The following is a 15,326-nucleotide window of genomic DNA, read 5'->3' as shown; positions in this document are numbered from 1 at the left end:
TGGCCCCGCGTCCCTGTCCCTGCCCAGAGAACAGCCTGCAGCAAAGGATCAGGGGATGCTCACACCACACTCCCAGAGATCCAGACTCTGCTGACCCTCCCCCCCTACTCTGCTCCTCACCCCAAATCGAACTGTCCTGGCCTGGTTTTCCCCCACCTCACTGTCCCGGAGGCCAGACAAGCAAATCAGACAGGCGAGAGGCCTGAGAACAGCTGCTGTGGGGGGAGCGGGGTTGGGGGGCCTGGGTGAGGCCAGGAGGCAGAGGGGTGAGCCACAAAGGAGCCCTTTGTTGTGCTAACTTTTTCCAAGACGTAAAAGGAGTAACAATAGACAATCCAGACTAGTGGAGGGGGTGTCAAGGACAAGGGGATGTGGGGGGGGGAAACGTGGCCTAGAATCCCAGTCAGTGTTCCAACAAGCAGGGGACCCAATAAGCAGGGGCCGAAGGCACTGACCTACCCCCGCTCCGGTCCGCTCCTATCCAGTCTTTGCCCTGGGCCCACCTCCCCCAAGTCTCAAACCTCTCCAATGGACCAGAAGGCAGGGGGAGAAAGAGGGAGCTCTGGGTTCAGAGTGGGCTTGAGAGAGGGGAGGGGCACGGGGAGGCACAGGGGGTGCCCGGGTGAAGGACAGACAGCTCTGAGGCCAGGGACTGACCAGAGGGTCAAAGGCTTGTAGAAATTTGGAGCTATGGCAAAGTCCAGAGGCTGTTTATGAAACTGGAAGAATGTGCTTTTTTAAACTCTGCTTTTTGGCAGGATGGGGGGTGGGGGCAAGATGACCCAAGCTGGGGGTACAGTTCGGTTTCAGTGAGGCCTCCTTTCGGCCCACCCCACAACAGCAGGCTGCCTCTGGGGCAGGAACTCTGCTCTGCACCCCCCACCCCAGCCCATCCCCACCTGTCACCCAGGTAACAGCTCTGAGGTTTCCCACTGTGCCCTTTGAACCCAGAGCTCCTGCCCAGTCCCCACCTCCCGGGAATGCAGCCAGCAGCCTCAGATGTGCAGGGTGCACTGGGACTCTCCCAGCCTCTGCAAGAATTAGCCTTAACTCTGCACACCTGGGGGAGTGAGGACTGCCTCGACCTAGCCCCTCCCCAGAGGCCCCAGTCCACAAATCTCTCCTCTTCCTGCAGAAGGACTGGACGGGAGAAGCACCACACCTTCTCGGGCTCAAAGTTCCAGCGCCTGGCGGAGGGCTGGCACCGGCCCAGGAAGCCAGGCGTCCCCTCCCGCCCGCGCTGCCGGGCTGCCCCGCCCCCGGCCCCGCCGGGCTGCGGGCGGGCAGGAGGCACAGAGCGCTCCGGAGTCCCCCGCGCCCCAGAGCCGCTCGCAGGCGCACAAGGGGCCGGTTTCCTGGAGGAGATCAGCAGGAAATCAGCCGGGCCCCCAGCCAGCGGCCCCCCTCCCAATCCAGCTGGCGCCCGGTCCTCTGCAGCTCCCCTCGCAGCCCCGGGGAGGGCTGAAGAGGGGGCGCCGGGCGCTGGGTCCCGCCCAGCCTCCACCCCGGAGGAGGGCGGGGGTGGCTCTGGGTGCAGCGCGGCGGCCGGGGCGGAAGAAGGCCCCTACCCAGCGGCCTCCGATAACCATCTCTCCCCCTCCCCCCACTAGGGGCATCCACGTGCTTCACATTCTTGGACGTCTGGGAGCGGGCGGAGGCAGAGCGGCGAGATTGGTAGGGGACAGACGGAGGGCCACTTCCTGTGTACCCCTTATCCTCTGGCGCCCCAAATTGGGGGCTCTAGCGAGGGAGGCAAGGTCCCCAGGGTCCTGAGGGTCGGGAAGGTCTCCTCCCACAGCCCACCTGCTGTCTCCTCCCACCTTGGTGGAGGTGGCAGGAGGGAAAGGAGAACTTGGTGGAGGGGACCTCCGAGGGTTCCTTTCATCAAAGGACACACTGGAGGGTTGGGTAACGACCCCATGTGCTCTAGACTCGCTCAGGTCACCACCCCCAGTCTCCAGGTCCTTCCTGTGCCCCACAACCACCCCCAGAGCCCCCCTACCAGCCTACACCACCTTGGGGGCTGAGCCCACCGCCACACACCCACACTCCCACCACCGGGACGGGGCAGCCCAGGCCTCTGGCTCCACACCGCCCCGTGTCCTCCACTTCCCCGTCGCCCACTGGACTCCAGGCTCCCCCGGACCTTGTCTGGCCAGTTTGGGGCCAGGAAGAGCTGAGCTGCCCCCAAGGGCTGGAGCCCAAGGTCTCAGATCCGCACTCCTCCCCAGACCTCTAGCAAAGGCGGCCAAGACTGTGGAGGGAGCGACTGCGGCAGCCATATCCCCAGGGACCCCACTGTGGATGGGGGACACCTTCCTCCAGTTTTGGGAGGTCTGGGCAGAAGGGTCCTGGTGTATGTCACACTTCTCACCGGTCCCCTTCTCCCTTAAGTCCACCCATGAGCACCCCTCCCTCCCTCCCACCCTCTGTGGCCAACCAGGCAATCTGCCCCAGAGGCAAAGGTCAGGGGGCAGGACGACAGAGGCTAGGGGTGCGGTGGCTCTGAGATGGGCGTCGCCCCACCTCAGGTCTCTCTTCCTATGGCAAAGGCGTTGGGGGCTGCCCTTCAACCTCCGGCAGCCCGCCAGGCCCCCAGAGACCCACTCCACCCGTCCTCCCTGGCCGGCAGGAGGGAGGCAACCAGTCCGGGAGTGGGGGAGAAGCCCCAGGGAAGACCTGAGCCCAGAGCAGCCGGAGAGGACGAAACCGGAGCCAAGTAACAATAACCCCCTGAGCGCCGCTCTCCCCCTCAGGTACACTGCCTCACAGCTGGGTATAAACACGCCCAGGTGTGCACCCCGGCACTCAACGCTCCCGCCAAAGCACAGAGCCCCTCCCTTCCAGAGAAGCCTGAACCCAGACAGGAGACAGCCAGCAGAGGTGCCAGGACTCCAGGGTTCTCATGGGCGGCCCTTGTAGGGACCGCCCAGCGTCTGCCCCCGTCCCCAGGTGAAAACAGGGAAACAAAAGGACACGCTGGGTTGGGAGGGGACACATTCCTCACTTCCAGAGCAGCTCCAGACCCACAAATAATCAAGCTCAGCCTCCAGAGAACAAACCGTTTTAGGATTACGGGGAGGGGGAACCCTTCCCACCAGATTGACTTCCCCTCTCCATTCCTGGCACAGCCAAGTATCCAGGACCAAGGCTACCCTCAGATGGACAAGGTGTAAGGTGTAAGGGTCAGGCACGGTGGCCAACGGGCATCTGATGGAGTTGCCCCTTCTTGCAGCACCCCACTGCCAACACCAAAGACCTGGAGTGCTCCCCTGACACCCACCCAGACGGCACAAGGGCAAGAGCTGGGGGCAACAGCCGCTGCCCAGGAGGGGCTATCCCCCAGGCTTTGGCAGGAGTGGGATCAGAGACCGAGGCCCCTCCTCCGAGAAGCAGACAAGCCCACTCTACCACCTTCACCCCACCCTCCTGGGTGGCAGAAAGGACCACTTAGCTGTGAAGCTATTGGATTCCAAGCAAGGAGATATAAACTGGGGACAAGGGACTTCACTTCCCCTGCAAGAAGTAGAACGAGAGATGAACAAACGTTTCCTGAAAGGAGGAGCCCCCAAAGTTCCTCTGTTGGAACACAACAGAAATAAGTGCCCAGGGTCACGCGGGGGGAGTCCAATTGTCCAACAAGAGCACCCGACTTTCAGCAAGAGTGTCAAGGGAAAGTGAAGGGTCAGAGACAAGACCACCTCACCACGTCCCCAGTCCGCACCCCCTAGTAGCAGCGGAAGCCCCACAGTCCGCCCCCACCCCCAGCTTCCACAATAGGAGGGGGAGGCCAATACCTACAGTGGTTTGAGCCATTCCAAAGCGGAGTCCGGAGCGGAGTTGAGTAGGGGCCGGGAGCAGGGAGCCCCTTCTCCGGAAGCAAACAGGCCCGGTTCTGGTTATAAAAATCCACCACCAGGAAGGGATTGGGGGTGGGGGTGAGCCCCCCCACATCCACACTCTCGTACATCTTCCCCGGGAATACAAGAGGTCCGGGCGGGGAAGTCCTGTGCGCCGCCTCCCTCACTCAGTCGGTGGCGCCATCCAAGAGCTGCTGGGGGCGAGGGGCACGTCCCCCTCGCCCCGACTGGTGACCCGGGCCAGGGGCCACCTTGTGCCCGAAGTCCCGCGTCCAAATCGGCCGGCCGCCCTGCGAGCCCCAGGTGAAAGCGGGCAAGTTGTGTGTACTGCGGAAGAGGGGGAGCCCGCCGACTGCCCTCGGGAACGCCCGGCCGAGGCCCGGGAACTCCGCAGCTTCACCTCGAGGGGGCTCCAGTCGCGAGACTCATGGTGTCCGCGTCCCGCGTCCCACGGCTCCCCGAGTGTGCCGGCCGGGGGCGGGATCTGCGCGGGGCGGGGGGCGGGGGGTGACCGAGCACTTCCTCCTACCCCCCGGGGCTCCCGGGCTTCTCCCGGGCGAGGAGCGGGTGAGGTGGGGACCGCGCGGCTCCGCCTCCACCAGGCCCGGGGCGGGCGCCCGGCACTCGGTCTCCGGCGGTGCGCGCCGAGGTCCCCCCACCCCGGCCTGCGCGCCCCGTCCCCTGCGGTCCCACCCCCTTTCCTCCGCCCCGTCCCTTCCAGGCACCGCCCCTGCCTTAACCCTTTCCCGGCGGATCTGGCTGCAACGGACGCCAAGCCGGGAACTGAGAAGGAGAGGCAGGGTGTGGAAGGAGATTGCGGGGAGCCCAGGCAGGGGGAGGAGAGAATAGAGGACGGAAGGGGGAAAAGGCTCAAGAGCTGGAGTGCGCGGAGTACGGACGGAGGCTGTGTACCGGGAGAGGAGGGGGCTCCAACAGGACGGAAGAGGGACGGGCGTCTCCCCCATCCCAGTTCCGGCTCCCAGCCTCCCCCGTGGTTGGGTCAGTCCCCGGCCCCGCGAAGCTACGGCGAGGGAGGTGGTGGGCGGGAGGAGGGGGGTGGTCCCGGTGTCCACCCCCAACACACCCCCCCACCCAGCCCGGGCCTCATTTGCCTAATGCAATGCGGCTGAACTCTCTCTGAACTCGCCTGGCGGCGCCTCACCTCCGGGTGACCCACCCACCGCGGCCCGTGACATCACCCGCTCGCCAGCCTGCCCGCGGGGCTCGCCCGCCAGCCCCCTGCCCAACCGAGAGACGCCGGGAGTGGCGCCGGAGACGAAGGGCCAGGGTGCTTGTGGCCAAGGGTGAGCGCCTTGCAGGGTGTCCCGGGTGTGACATTGTGCAGTTCGGGCACCGTGTGAGAATGAGACACCCGGCTTGTGTCATTGTCTGTGACATCATGTGTGACTCCGGCCACCCGCCCGACGGAACCCGAAGCGGCAGCTCCGGCGCTTTGGCAGAAATGCTTGTGCCGAGGGGGGCTCTCCCTCCACGCTCTGCGTGCTTCCGTCGAGCAAAGCCCCGCCCAGGGTGTCTCCCAGAGGCGGAACCACCCTGGGCCCCCCACCGCACCGCCCTGCCCTGGAGTGAGAAAAGGAGGGGCTGAGGCCTTCCAGCTGACCACTTCCTCCCGGAAGCCCTCGGGAGGCCTGTTTCACTGGAAGAAAGGCCTACGTTCGATAGGTCCAGGGAAGTGGGGGGATGCCCTGGGAGAAGAGGACATCTTATTGCCCACTCTGGCCCTGCAGTCGAGTTCCTCATTCTAAAAAGGGATAGGAATTTACGTGCTTCCCAAGGATATTCTAAAAGCCAGGTTTCTAAATTATGTGGTCAGGTAATCCTCACAGCCACTCCAAAAGATACACTATTATTCCTGTTTTACAAATAAAGAAACGAAGGTCTCAGCAAGGTTAGATGGGTTGTCCAAGATCACACTGCTAATATAGAGTATTTGAACTTTCTGCCATCAAAGCCCATATTCCCACCATGCCAAGCCAATGCAAGGAAAACTATTTTCTGATCACCTCCTAGGCGGATACCATGGGGAGCCTGCCTTTTTAGACATTGTGGTGAAACAGCCATTTAGCAAATAATCACATATATATGCTTATTATTGTGTATAATGTAGGCACCTAATTTAGGTTGGAGGGTCAAAGCAGAGACCTAAAGAAAAAGTAGTTTAAAAATCAGGCAAAGAGCAGGAAGGAGTGGAGCTCCAGTAAGCGCCTATGCAAGGGTCCTGGGGTTATAAAAATAGGAGAATTTACTCAAGGAATTATCAGAGGACTAGGGTGGATGGCATATACAACTCAAGAGGAAAAGGCGCACAAGACCAGGCTGCAGGGGTTGGCTGAGACCAGACCAGGTGGGCTTGCTGAATTTTCTCTCAAACTCAGGGAGAAACCACTGAAAGGTTCCAAGCAGAGAAGAGGCAAGATCTGATTTACAGTGTTACACATCAGCTTTATCCTTGTGAAGCTGTGTGGAGAATGGATGGTAGGAGGGCAAGAGAGACCAGTTAGAACAGTCCAGGCAGCACACAATGATTAGCACAGCCCAGGAAACTGCCAGTGGTGATAAGTGAGTGAAAGTTGCCCAGTCGTGTCCGACTCTGTGCAACCCCATGGACTATAGAGTCCAGGCCAGAATACTGGAGTGGGTATCCTTTCCCTTCTCCAGGGTACCTTCCCAGCCCAGGGATCAAACCCAGGTCTCCCGCCAGTGGCGATAAAGGAAAGTAATCAGTGTGTGGCTCGTGCTACAGCAAAGTTCCAGGAAAGTAGCAAAGTCTACTGGGCTGGGGGACAGGTGGGTGTGGGGCTCCAAAGCGAGGTCTCACCTAAGTGAGGTGTCTGGGCTACTGAGGCAATGCTGGGACCTAGAGCACAGATGCAAGCCTTGGCTGGGGATGAGACTGCTGGGGAAGAGGGCAGATTGCTTCCAAGGCCCTTGGTATCTTTCCTCCCAATGACACAGATCCAGGGCACCAGTTATGTGCTAGGCCTTGTGTTCGTTCGCAGCTTTGAGGTGCTCGGGGATCGGGGACTGTCCCTGCCAGCAAAGACCTGGTGATTGGGAAGAGATCTCCCAAATGATTACAGCTCATGGTGGGTACCAGGTGGAGAGGAGTCCCTTCGTGGAAGAGAGATGCGTTTTATAGAAGGAAAAAATAAGGACCTGCCAGCATTCAAAGGAGGTGGAGGGTGGGGTGGAGAGTGAGCGAGGAAGAGGGAACATCTGTGAAGGTTTCTGGGAAGAGGCGGTATTCAAGCTGTTCCTTGAAGGATGGATAGGATTTCCGGAGCTGGAGAAGGGGAGAAGTCAGGGTGAGATGTCTGTTCTGGACAATAGCAAGGTCACCGGGCAGGTCAGAGTAGAACACAGTGTCCTGGGGCAATGGGAGAAGAGGGGAAAAGGAAGGTTCCGGCAGGTTCTGGCTGGCCACTGGGGGGTAGCAGGGGAGGTGGGGAGGACCTGGTGGCAAGCCTGGGGCCCTGTCCTCTGCCACATCCCCCATAATTCCTCCAGCACTGTGTGCTTTGCAGACCCTCAGCAGGTGTGGACTGAACTGGCCCCCCCTTAGCCCCCCAGGCAGGGCTCCCTCGGGTCCCCGACCCCATCTAGAGGGGATAACAAACAGGAAATAATGAGGCCCGGGGGGGCTGAACAGACATCAGGTCCCAGTACAGGGTGCCGTCCCCCAAGACAGCACCAGCTCCACCACCTGCCTCCCTTCGTCACCACTGATCTTGCAGGGTACTTGAAGCTCGCCAGGCCCTCACCAGCAAGCAGGTCACTGTGGCCTCCTAGCAGCCGGCCCAGAAAGGAACAGATTAGGAGTCTTGATTTAAAGAGGAAACAGACTCAAGAGAGGTTGAGTGACCTGCCCCCCTGCCGCACAGGAAGAGTTGTCCTTTAAGACTTCTGCCAAAAGGGCCTTGGTCGGTGGGCTGAGGTTCTCTGTAACTCAGAAGTAAGAATGGGGAGGGGAGGACCTCTATTTCTGATCTAGCCAGGGCTGAGGGTCTCTGGTCTACCCTGGGAGGTCCGGCTCCATGCGCTGTGCCCCACCTTTGAAAAGGGAGAGGAGGAAGAAGGCGTTGTGGGCACCACCCCAAAGTGATTTGGAGAAGGGAAACATTTCCTCTTTCCACAGACACTACCCCTCAAAGGGTGGTCAGGCCCGCACTGGCACATCCCCATGGGCACAGGGCCCTTGGCATGGGCACACACCATGTCTCAGGTCTGGGCCAGCCTAGAGGACAGGCTTCCTTCCCGGAGTCCCCTCCCCCAGCCCATGCTGGGATCCGGCCCTGAGGGGGTCTGTGCACTACCAGTGCTTCAAGATAAAAGGTTAGGGGGGCCCCATTTTCATTCAAAACCCCATCCAACAGTCTTTCAGCTGACTCTGCATTTTGGACCCCGGGAAGGGCACTGCTAGCAGTTCCCCCTCCCCCTGGGCTGTCTCTCCTATTGTCCAGGGAAAGAGTGGGCAGGAGAGGGAGTGGCAGACGAGAGGAAGTCTCCCCAGGCTCCCCCAGACCCTGGAGCTGCTCACCCGTTTCTAGGCAGACAGAGCAAATGTGTGGATGGAAACGAAAAGTATGGACCCAGTCTTTCGGGGCTCCCATCCCCAGCTCCCCTCCCCAAGGCTTCCAACTTCCCTGCCCCCCGCTCCACAAATGGAAACAAAATAATAAGAATGTAGCTTTTACACTCTTTCTCCAGTGTCTGTCTGGAGACGGGGGGAGGGTGCCCGCTGAACTCTGCAAACTCCGGGGCTGCAGTGGGCTGATTCGGAGGCGGGGATGGGTGTGAACAGATTGTATCCGCAGCTTCCAGGACAGGATGGAGATCTGGCCCCAGCCTCTTATCGCTCTTTCCCTCCAGCCTTCAGGATCAAAAACAGAAGAGGGGGCGTGGCTAGGGGAGGCCTTCCCTACGCCCCCTGCTGGGTGAAGGCGGGAGGTCCTGAAGCCGAAGCGGGGTTTCCTCCCACCTTCAGCCAGGGAAGAGGGGGTTTCACCATGGCCCTGATCCGCCCCCCAGACTCCTCATACCCAGGGATCCCCACCATACCCTCCCGGGGCTGCCTATCTGGAGGACAGACAACAGCCCAGCTGTAGGGTCACTCAGCTCAGTCAGGTAACCACCAGAGCTGTTTCCTCATGTGTAAATGGAGATAATGTCCCTCTCCCGGATCGTCGGGATTAAGATTTGTAAAACAGAGATAAGGTCCCAGGCACACAGTAGGTGCTCCACAGATGTTAGCATCCCATTCTCTCCAGCTCCCACCCAGAAAAGGGTCACGATCCCTTTCCCCTGTTATAACACCTGGCCACGAGACAGCGATGAGCGCATGCAAGGCGACAGAGTGCATTACGTCGGCGATCTTGCCTAATCTCAGCCGTCTGAGGGAGGTTCTGCTTAGATCCCTGTTTTACAGACGAGGAAACACTCTCGGAGAGGCTGTCACACTTTGTAAATGGCAAAGCCAGAACTCAAACTACACAGCCTACTCCACAGCAACCCCTCCCACCCCAAGGAATTCCCAGGGCAAGCAATAAAGAAAGGCAGGTGCGTTTCCTCTCCAGCCTAGACAAGCGATAAGAAATAGAGACCCTTCCCCCACCACACACACAACACAATCAGAGACCCCTCCCCCTTACACATTCGGTGCCCTAAGTCACCCCCACTCCAGCACACAAACACGTTGACACCCCTCCGGGCTCTGGATCTGATTCTCCTCAAACACACTCTGACCCTCTCACCCAATACTTTTAAGCCATTGACCCCCTCCCCAGCACACACCCAACCTTGACCTCACCACCCCTAATACACACCCAACCCTGACCTCCCTCCCAAAACACACACAACCCTGACCCTCCCCACAAGGCACACAGAATCCCAAGCCTCCACAGTAAATACCAGTCCTCAAGAGACCAAGCCCCCAGGGCTGGTTTGGAGGCGGGGATCTTGTATCACCCCTGGAACTTCCCACTCTGGCTTCCAGGGAGACGACAGCAGGACAAATACCCACCCTCGCCACTGACCTAGAGAACAGTTCTGTCCTTCCACAGGCCACCGAGTCTCTGAAGCACACCCAGGGTCCAGCCTCCCCCTGCCCCAACTTGGCAAGAGGGCTGGAAGGATGGAGGGGGCACTACCCAAACACCTTTGTTGGCGGCAAGTGGGAGGAGGGGGCCTCCTGCGCCAGGCTACCTGCAGAAAGGGTGGCAGGGGACCAGAGCATATAATCGCTCCTGGTGGGGATGGGGGCCACAACTGTCCACCCTCCTGGGAAACGCCTGGCCCCCAGCACCAGCCCTCAGGTGGGGGGAGCAGAGAAGGCAAGGTGCCTCCAGGTCGGAACTTTGATTTGTCATGCCACACTACCCAGAGCTGAAAGCCAGGGTCACCAGGTCCCTCAGACTTCCATGAGAAAGAGGGAGATGCCTGGCTCCCTCGGGGTGGATGGGGAGGTTCTTGACCTAAGGGGAAGGAAGGTTGGGAAGAAGCTCAGAAGCTGGGGGTCTGGGTAAGCAGAGGTGTTGTTGTTTACTAGGAAGAGGCAGGGAAACCCACTGGCTCACACGGGGAGGGGGGCAGGAAGGGGCATTGCTTAACCAGAAATGTGGGCACCCCACCCTGGGGGAAGAAGGTTACCAGGGTGGGAGGTGGGGTACCCGGAAACCCTCCCCACCCACCTCGAAGAAAGAGGAAGAAGCTTGCAACATTCAAAAAGGAGAGCAAAACACCCGCTTGTCCGGCACAAGACAGGGGTCAGGCCAGCCCTCCCTGAGCCAGGACCCTGTCCCCAATCACCTGAGGAAGAGCAAGCTGTACAGCAGCACCAGGCTGAGCGCCCTCGGTTTCTCCCTCTCTAAAAACCCCACCCTGGCGGGAAGCAGATGCTCCAGTTCCTGGAACTGGGATGTGAACTCCAGTTCCCACACAGATCCCAGGCACCACAGACCCACCCGCCCCTTCTCCAGCATCCCCTAACTCAGAGACTGGCCCAGCATCATCCAACTCAGAGACTGGCCTCTCCCATCACCAAGCACAGACTGAAGACCAGGCCAGAATCGTTCTGACTCCCGGGTCACAATGCTGCCCGCTGCGCCCCCTCCATGGGAGGAAACAGAAGGTGGAGGTTTGAGGAGGCAGCATCCGCCTGCCCCTCTGCCCAGGGGGCACAGAGGGTTAGGGACCTAAAGGGGCACAGACTTAGAGCCCCTGCTCTCAGCGGGCTGGTGGGGCTGGAGAGGGAGGGGGCCACCGTGCAAGCCAGAGGACGCGAGCCAGGAAGCCGTGGTGGCGGTGGGCAGCCGGCCAGTGCGGGCAGCGAGGCGCCCGGCCAGGGCCTGCCCCAGGGACAAAGAGACTCCCTGGCTCCGGGGAGAGTGCGCTGCCCCCACGCTGGGAAGGGGGCACTGACCCAGCCCGGCCAGGCGCACAGGGCAGCAGTGCCAGGCAGCTTGCCAGTGGCGTGGGAGAGGCGGTGGGTGCCCGGGGCGGGGTGCTCAGTCCCTGCCCGCCAGGAGAGGTGGAACACGGTTCCCAGGTCAACAGCTGACCGGCCAGGCCAGCCTGCCATCCACAGCCCCCTTCTACTGCTTCCACCCCCTCCCGCCCCAGGCCAGGCCCCGGCTCCCTCCTCCCCCAAACCCTGGCCTGGCGCCCAGCTGGGCCCTGGGGGCCAGAGTTACTGTAAGCGGCCTGGCAGGACCGAGGCCTGGACTCTGCCAGCTGGCCACAGCTGCCGCCACCTCCCACTACCTGGCCAGGGAAGGGTACCAAGACCCCCACCCAGCCAACAGGCGACCCCCATGGCAGAAGGCGGAGGCGGAGAGAAAACACAGGCCCTGCCAAGAGCAGGCCTGCGCCCACAGCTAGAGTCCAGGCCTAGTGTCCCCTCCCCGGACACTCTCCCCATCACCAGGCTGCCTGTGGGGCCCTCCCCTGCCCCGGCCCCTTCCCCACAAAGGGAAGCACCATCCAGCCTGGGCAGCAGTGAGGGAGGGGGTGCCTTCTCTCAGAGGCACTGGATGGGGTGGCAAGGAGGTGGGGTGCTGTTCTCAGTAGACCAGCCATCCCCACCAAATGTCGAGAGGTTTGTTTACCCGCCTCCAGCCTTCTTGTCCAGTGCTTGGAGCTATTTATAAGGCCCTCAACGGCGGAGCACAGGAGGGGGCGTGAGGGGCCAGAGGACAGCATTGTCTCAGCTCTCCACACTCCGTGCCACCCCCAACACCAAACACAGCCACAGTGATGCATCCTCAAGCCCCCTTGTCTAGGCGGTCCCCCTTGTCTGGAGGAGACCTGGCCACTGAGGAAGAGATGTGCCCAGAGGCCCAGCCCCAGGCCTGCCACCCTCCACGGCCCCCTCCCACAGCGCTCCCCCACCCCACTTACTGGCTGGGGATGGCGTGCTATAGCCGCTCACTGGAAGCTGGTGTTGGAGAGTGGTCAGAGCGCCTGGCGGGGACAGTCCACCCAGCATGGGGGGGAAGAAGAAGGCGTAGGGGGGCACCGTGTACCCATTGAGGTGCCCTCCCCCAGGTGTTGGGCAGGAGCTGCTGTTGCTGGCCATGCCAGGCGGCCACAGTCAGAAGCGCAGGCAGACAGTCTGGCGGGCTTCAGGCCGCCTCTCCTCGGGGCATGGGGCCTAGGCCCAGAGGGGACTTGGGTGGTCAGCCCACCCCCCCTTCCGTCCTGGAGCTGCAGTCCAAGGCCAGCAGGCTAATCTCAGGCTCCTGGCGCCCCCACTCTAGGGGGGGCCGGTGGGCTGGGCAACGTCCCGAGAGCCAGTCCTTTGGTCAAGCGGTTCTGCAAGCTGGCACTTTCCCGGGAAGGTCCAGAGCGGGCCTTCAGGATACCGATATGGAAGCCTCTCCTGGGTGGGCCCCAGCTAGGCGGCTGTGGGGGCCATGTCCCGTGATGCTGCAGAGAAAGAAAAGACAGGTGAGTGGGCACCGAGGAGCGGGCTCATAGGCATTCCCCGTGGAGCTCCCCAACCTGGGCGGCCGGAGATTTTCCCGTGGCACCCGGCTGAGCAGACAGCTGGCACCATGCCTGGCTGGCAGAGACAGCCTGGGAGTAGGGCCCAGACACTGCTGGGGGTGGCAGGACAGCACAGCCAGGCTGGGGAGACGGGGACAGAGCCCAGAGCGAGCAGGGCCTCTCACCCACAGTCCTGAGAGCAAAGCGTCCACGCTGCCATGCCACCCCGGAGGATTCCTGCAGCAGAGAAAGGCAGCTGGCCCTCCTTCCCCCAAAGCAGGTTACCTGAGGTCAAGATACAGAGAACGTGTGCTTGAGAGGGGAGGGAGGGGGAGGAAAAGCCGCTTCCCTAAAGCATTGGCACTTCTCAGAAAAATGACTCCTAAGCCAGGGGGCCTTGCTTACACCACTTCCCCCCCCAAATCCAAGCCCGAGCACCCCAGATGGTTCTGTCCCACAGGCCCAGGGAGGAGGCCCGTTTACATACCTACAAATAGGGAAATGGGAGCTGAGGACTCCTGAGTCTCACCTCCATTGCCTAACAGCATGATGGGCCGGGGGTGGAGAGGATGCCAGGGGACTACCCAGCATGGAAGCCCCCTACTCCCCTCACCCACAACGAAGGAGCAAGGGAGACGGAGCTCAGACTTCACCCACATCCTCTGCCTGCGGAAGCAACCTCCCTGGAGGGAGTGGGAGGTGGGCAGAAGATGACAGCCCAGATGCCCCCACCACCATCAGTGTATACACAGATCCACACCCTGTTTGAACAGCTGGGGCCTGAGGATACACACAGATAACACCGCAGGTAGCAAGAGACAGAGGTGAACCCAGAAATTCCACGACACAGTGAGACAGACAGGCGGCAACAAGAGCAAAGAAAGAGACAGAAAGAGAAGCATCCACAAGAGGGCTAGGAGGATATATATAAAGTATCAATAAACATGCATGTATTTATATATGAGTGTGTGTGTGTACACACACATACACATACCTGTGACATATATGCAAAAGAAAAGAGAAACATGGCTAATCAAAGCCACAATGAGATACCATTTTGCATCCACCAAGATGGCTATAATCAAAAAGGCTGACAACAAGTAGGTGAGGGTGTGGAGAAATTCAACCTTCACACATGGTTGGCAGGAATGTAAAATGGTACAGCTGCTTTGGAAAACAGGCTGGCAGTTCTTCAGGAGGTTAAACACAGAGTAATATGACCCAACAATTCCACTTCGAGGTATCTACCCAAGAGAAGGTAAAACATTAAGTCCACACGAAAACCTGTATATGGATACAAACCTTCACACCAACACTCCTAAGAGCCAAAAAAGTAGAATCGACCTGAATGAACATCAACAGATGAATGGATAAATAAAATGCTGCACATCCATACAATGGAAGAGTGTTCTGCCATAAAAGGAACAAAAGCAGTGGGACTTCCGTTGTGGTCCAGTGGCTAAGACTCTGTGCTCCCAAAGCAGGCAGCCTGGGTTTGATCCTTGATCAGGGAACTAGATCCCACATGCTGCAACTAAGACCCACATGCTGCAACTAAGAGTTCCCATGCCGCAGCTAAAGATCCCACATGTGGCAATGAAGATGAAGGATCTCGTGTGCTGCAACCGAGACCTGGCACAGCCAGATAAATAAATAAATGAATATTTTTTAGAAAGGGACAAAGTACTGATATATACTACATCATGGATAAACCTTGAAAACATTCTGCTAGTTGTAAAAGACCACCTGTTGTATAATTCCCTTTATATGAAATGTCCAAAATAGGCAAATCTAAAAAGGCAGAAAGTAGATTGTGGTTAGTTACGGGGTGGGGGGGGATGGTGTGGGTGTGGGTTTGAGGGAAATGGGAAGTGACTGCTGAATGGTATAGGGGCTCTTTTTGGAGTGATGAAAAATTTCTAAAAGTGAACGTGGTGATAGTTGCACAACTCTGTGACTATAGTAAAACCACTGAATTGTAGACTTAAATAGGTGAATTTTATGGTATATGAATTACATCTCCATAAAGCTGTTAAGGGAAGGAAGGGAAGAAAGGGGAGGAAGGGAAGAGAAAAGAGAAGAAAAGAAAACAGGGCCACAGAGACTCAAAATAATGATGGCCTCCAACCCCTCCCTCTCCAAGCTCAGGCCATACCATGTTCCAAGCTCCAGGCTCAGACCTAAAGTCCAGGGGACACGCACATGGCCAGCATTTGGCCAAGAACCATGCCTGAGATGGAGGAGTTCTGCCAAGGCCACTGTGGACGAGGCCAGGACTTCTGAGCCCAGCTGGGCGAGCCAGCCAGCCTGTGACTGTGCGAGGCTGAGCGGGGAGGTGGGGACAGGTACTTGCAAGGGAGGGGGCAGCTCCCCAGGAGTGAAATCTGGACCTTGTTAATGACCATGATTTTTACTGTTACTAATTATGACCTCCTTAGGGCCTCCCTTACTCCTGAATGAGGT

General features: G+C 59.4%; 1 protein-coding gene across 5 annotated transcripts in view; it reads right to left on the bottom strand.

The window, feature by feature from the left end:
• Nucleotides 1-15,326, bottom strand: part of RARA (retinoic acid receptor alpha) — a 43,804-nt gene that overhangs the window by 10,013 nt on the left and 18,465 nt on the right. For 2 of the 5 annotated variants that reach the window (XM_020890105.2, XM_020890104.2), the window contains exon 2: nt 12,276-12,803. In XM_020890105.2, coding sequence (XP_020745764.1) covers nt 12,276-12,453 — 178 coding nt within the window. In that variant the 5' untranslated portion in view covers nt 12,454-12,803. Of the gene's footprint in view, nt 1-3,797; nt 4,333-12,275; nt 12,804-13,048; nt 13,149-15,326 lie in introns of those variants that run through there. The other 3 variants (XM_020890107.2, XM_020890108.2, XM_020890109.2) reach the window with 3 other exon arrangements.

This window comes from Odocoileus virginianus, chromosome 17 (assembly GCF_023699985.2).
Source record: "Odocoileus virginianus isolate 20LAN1187 ecotype Illinois chromosome 17, Ovbor_1.2, whole genome shotgun sequence".
Taxonomy (NCBI): Eukaryota; Metazoa; Chordata; class Mammalia; order Artiodactyla; family Cervidae; genus Odocoileus; species Odocoileus virginianus.
Note: the sequence above shows the minus strand (reverse complement) of the source record. Positions and strands in the feature narration are given on the sequence as shown.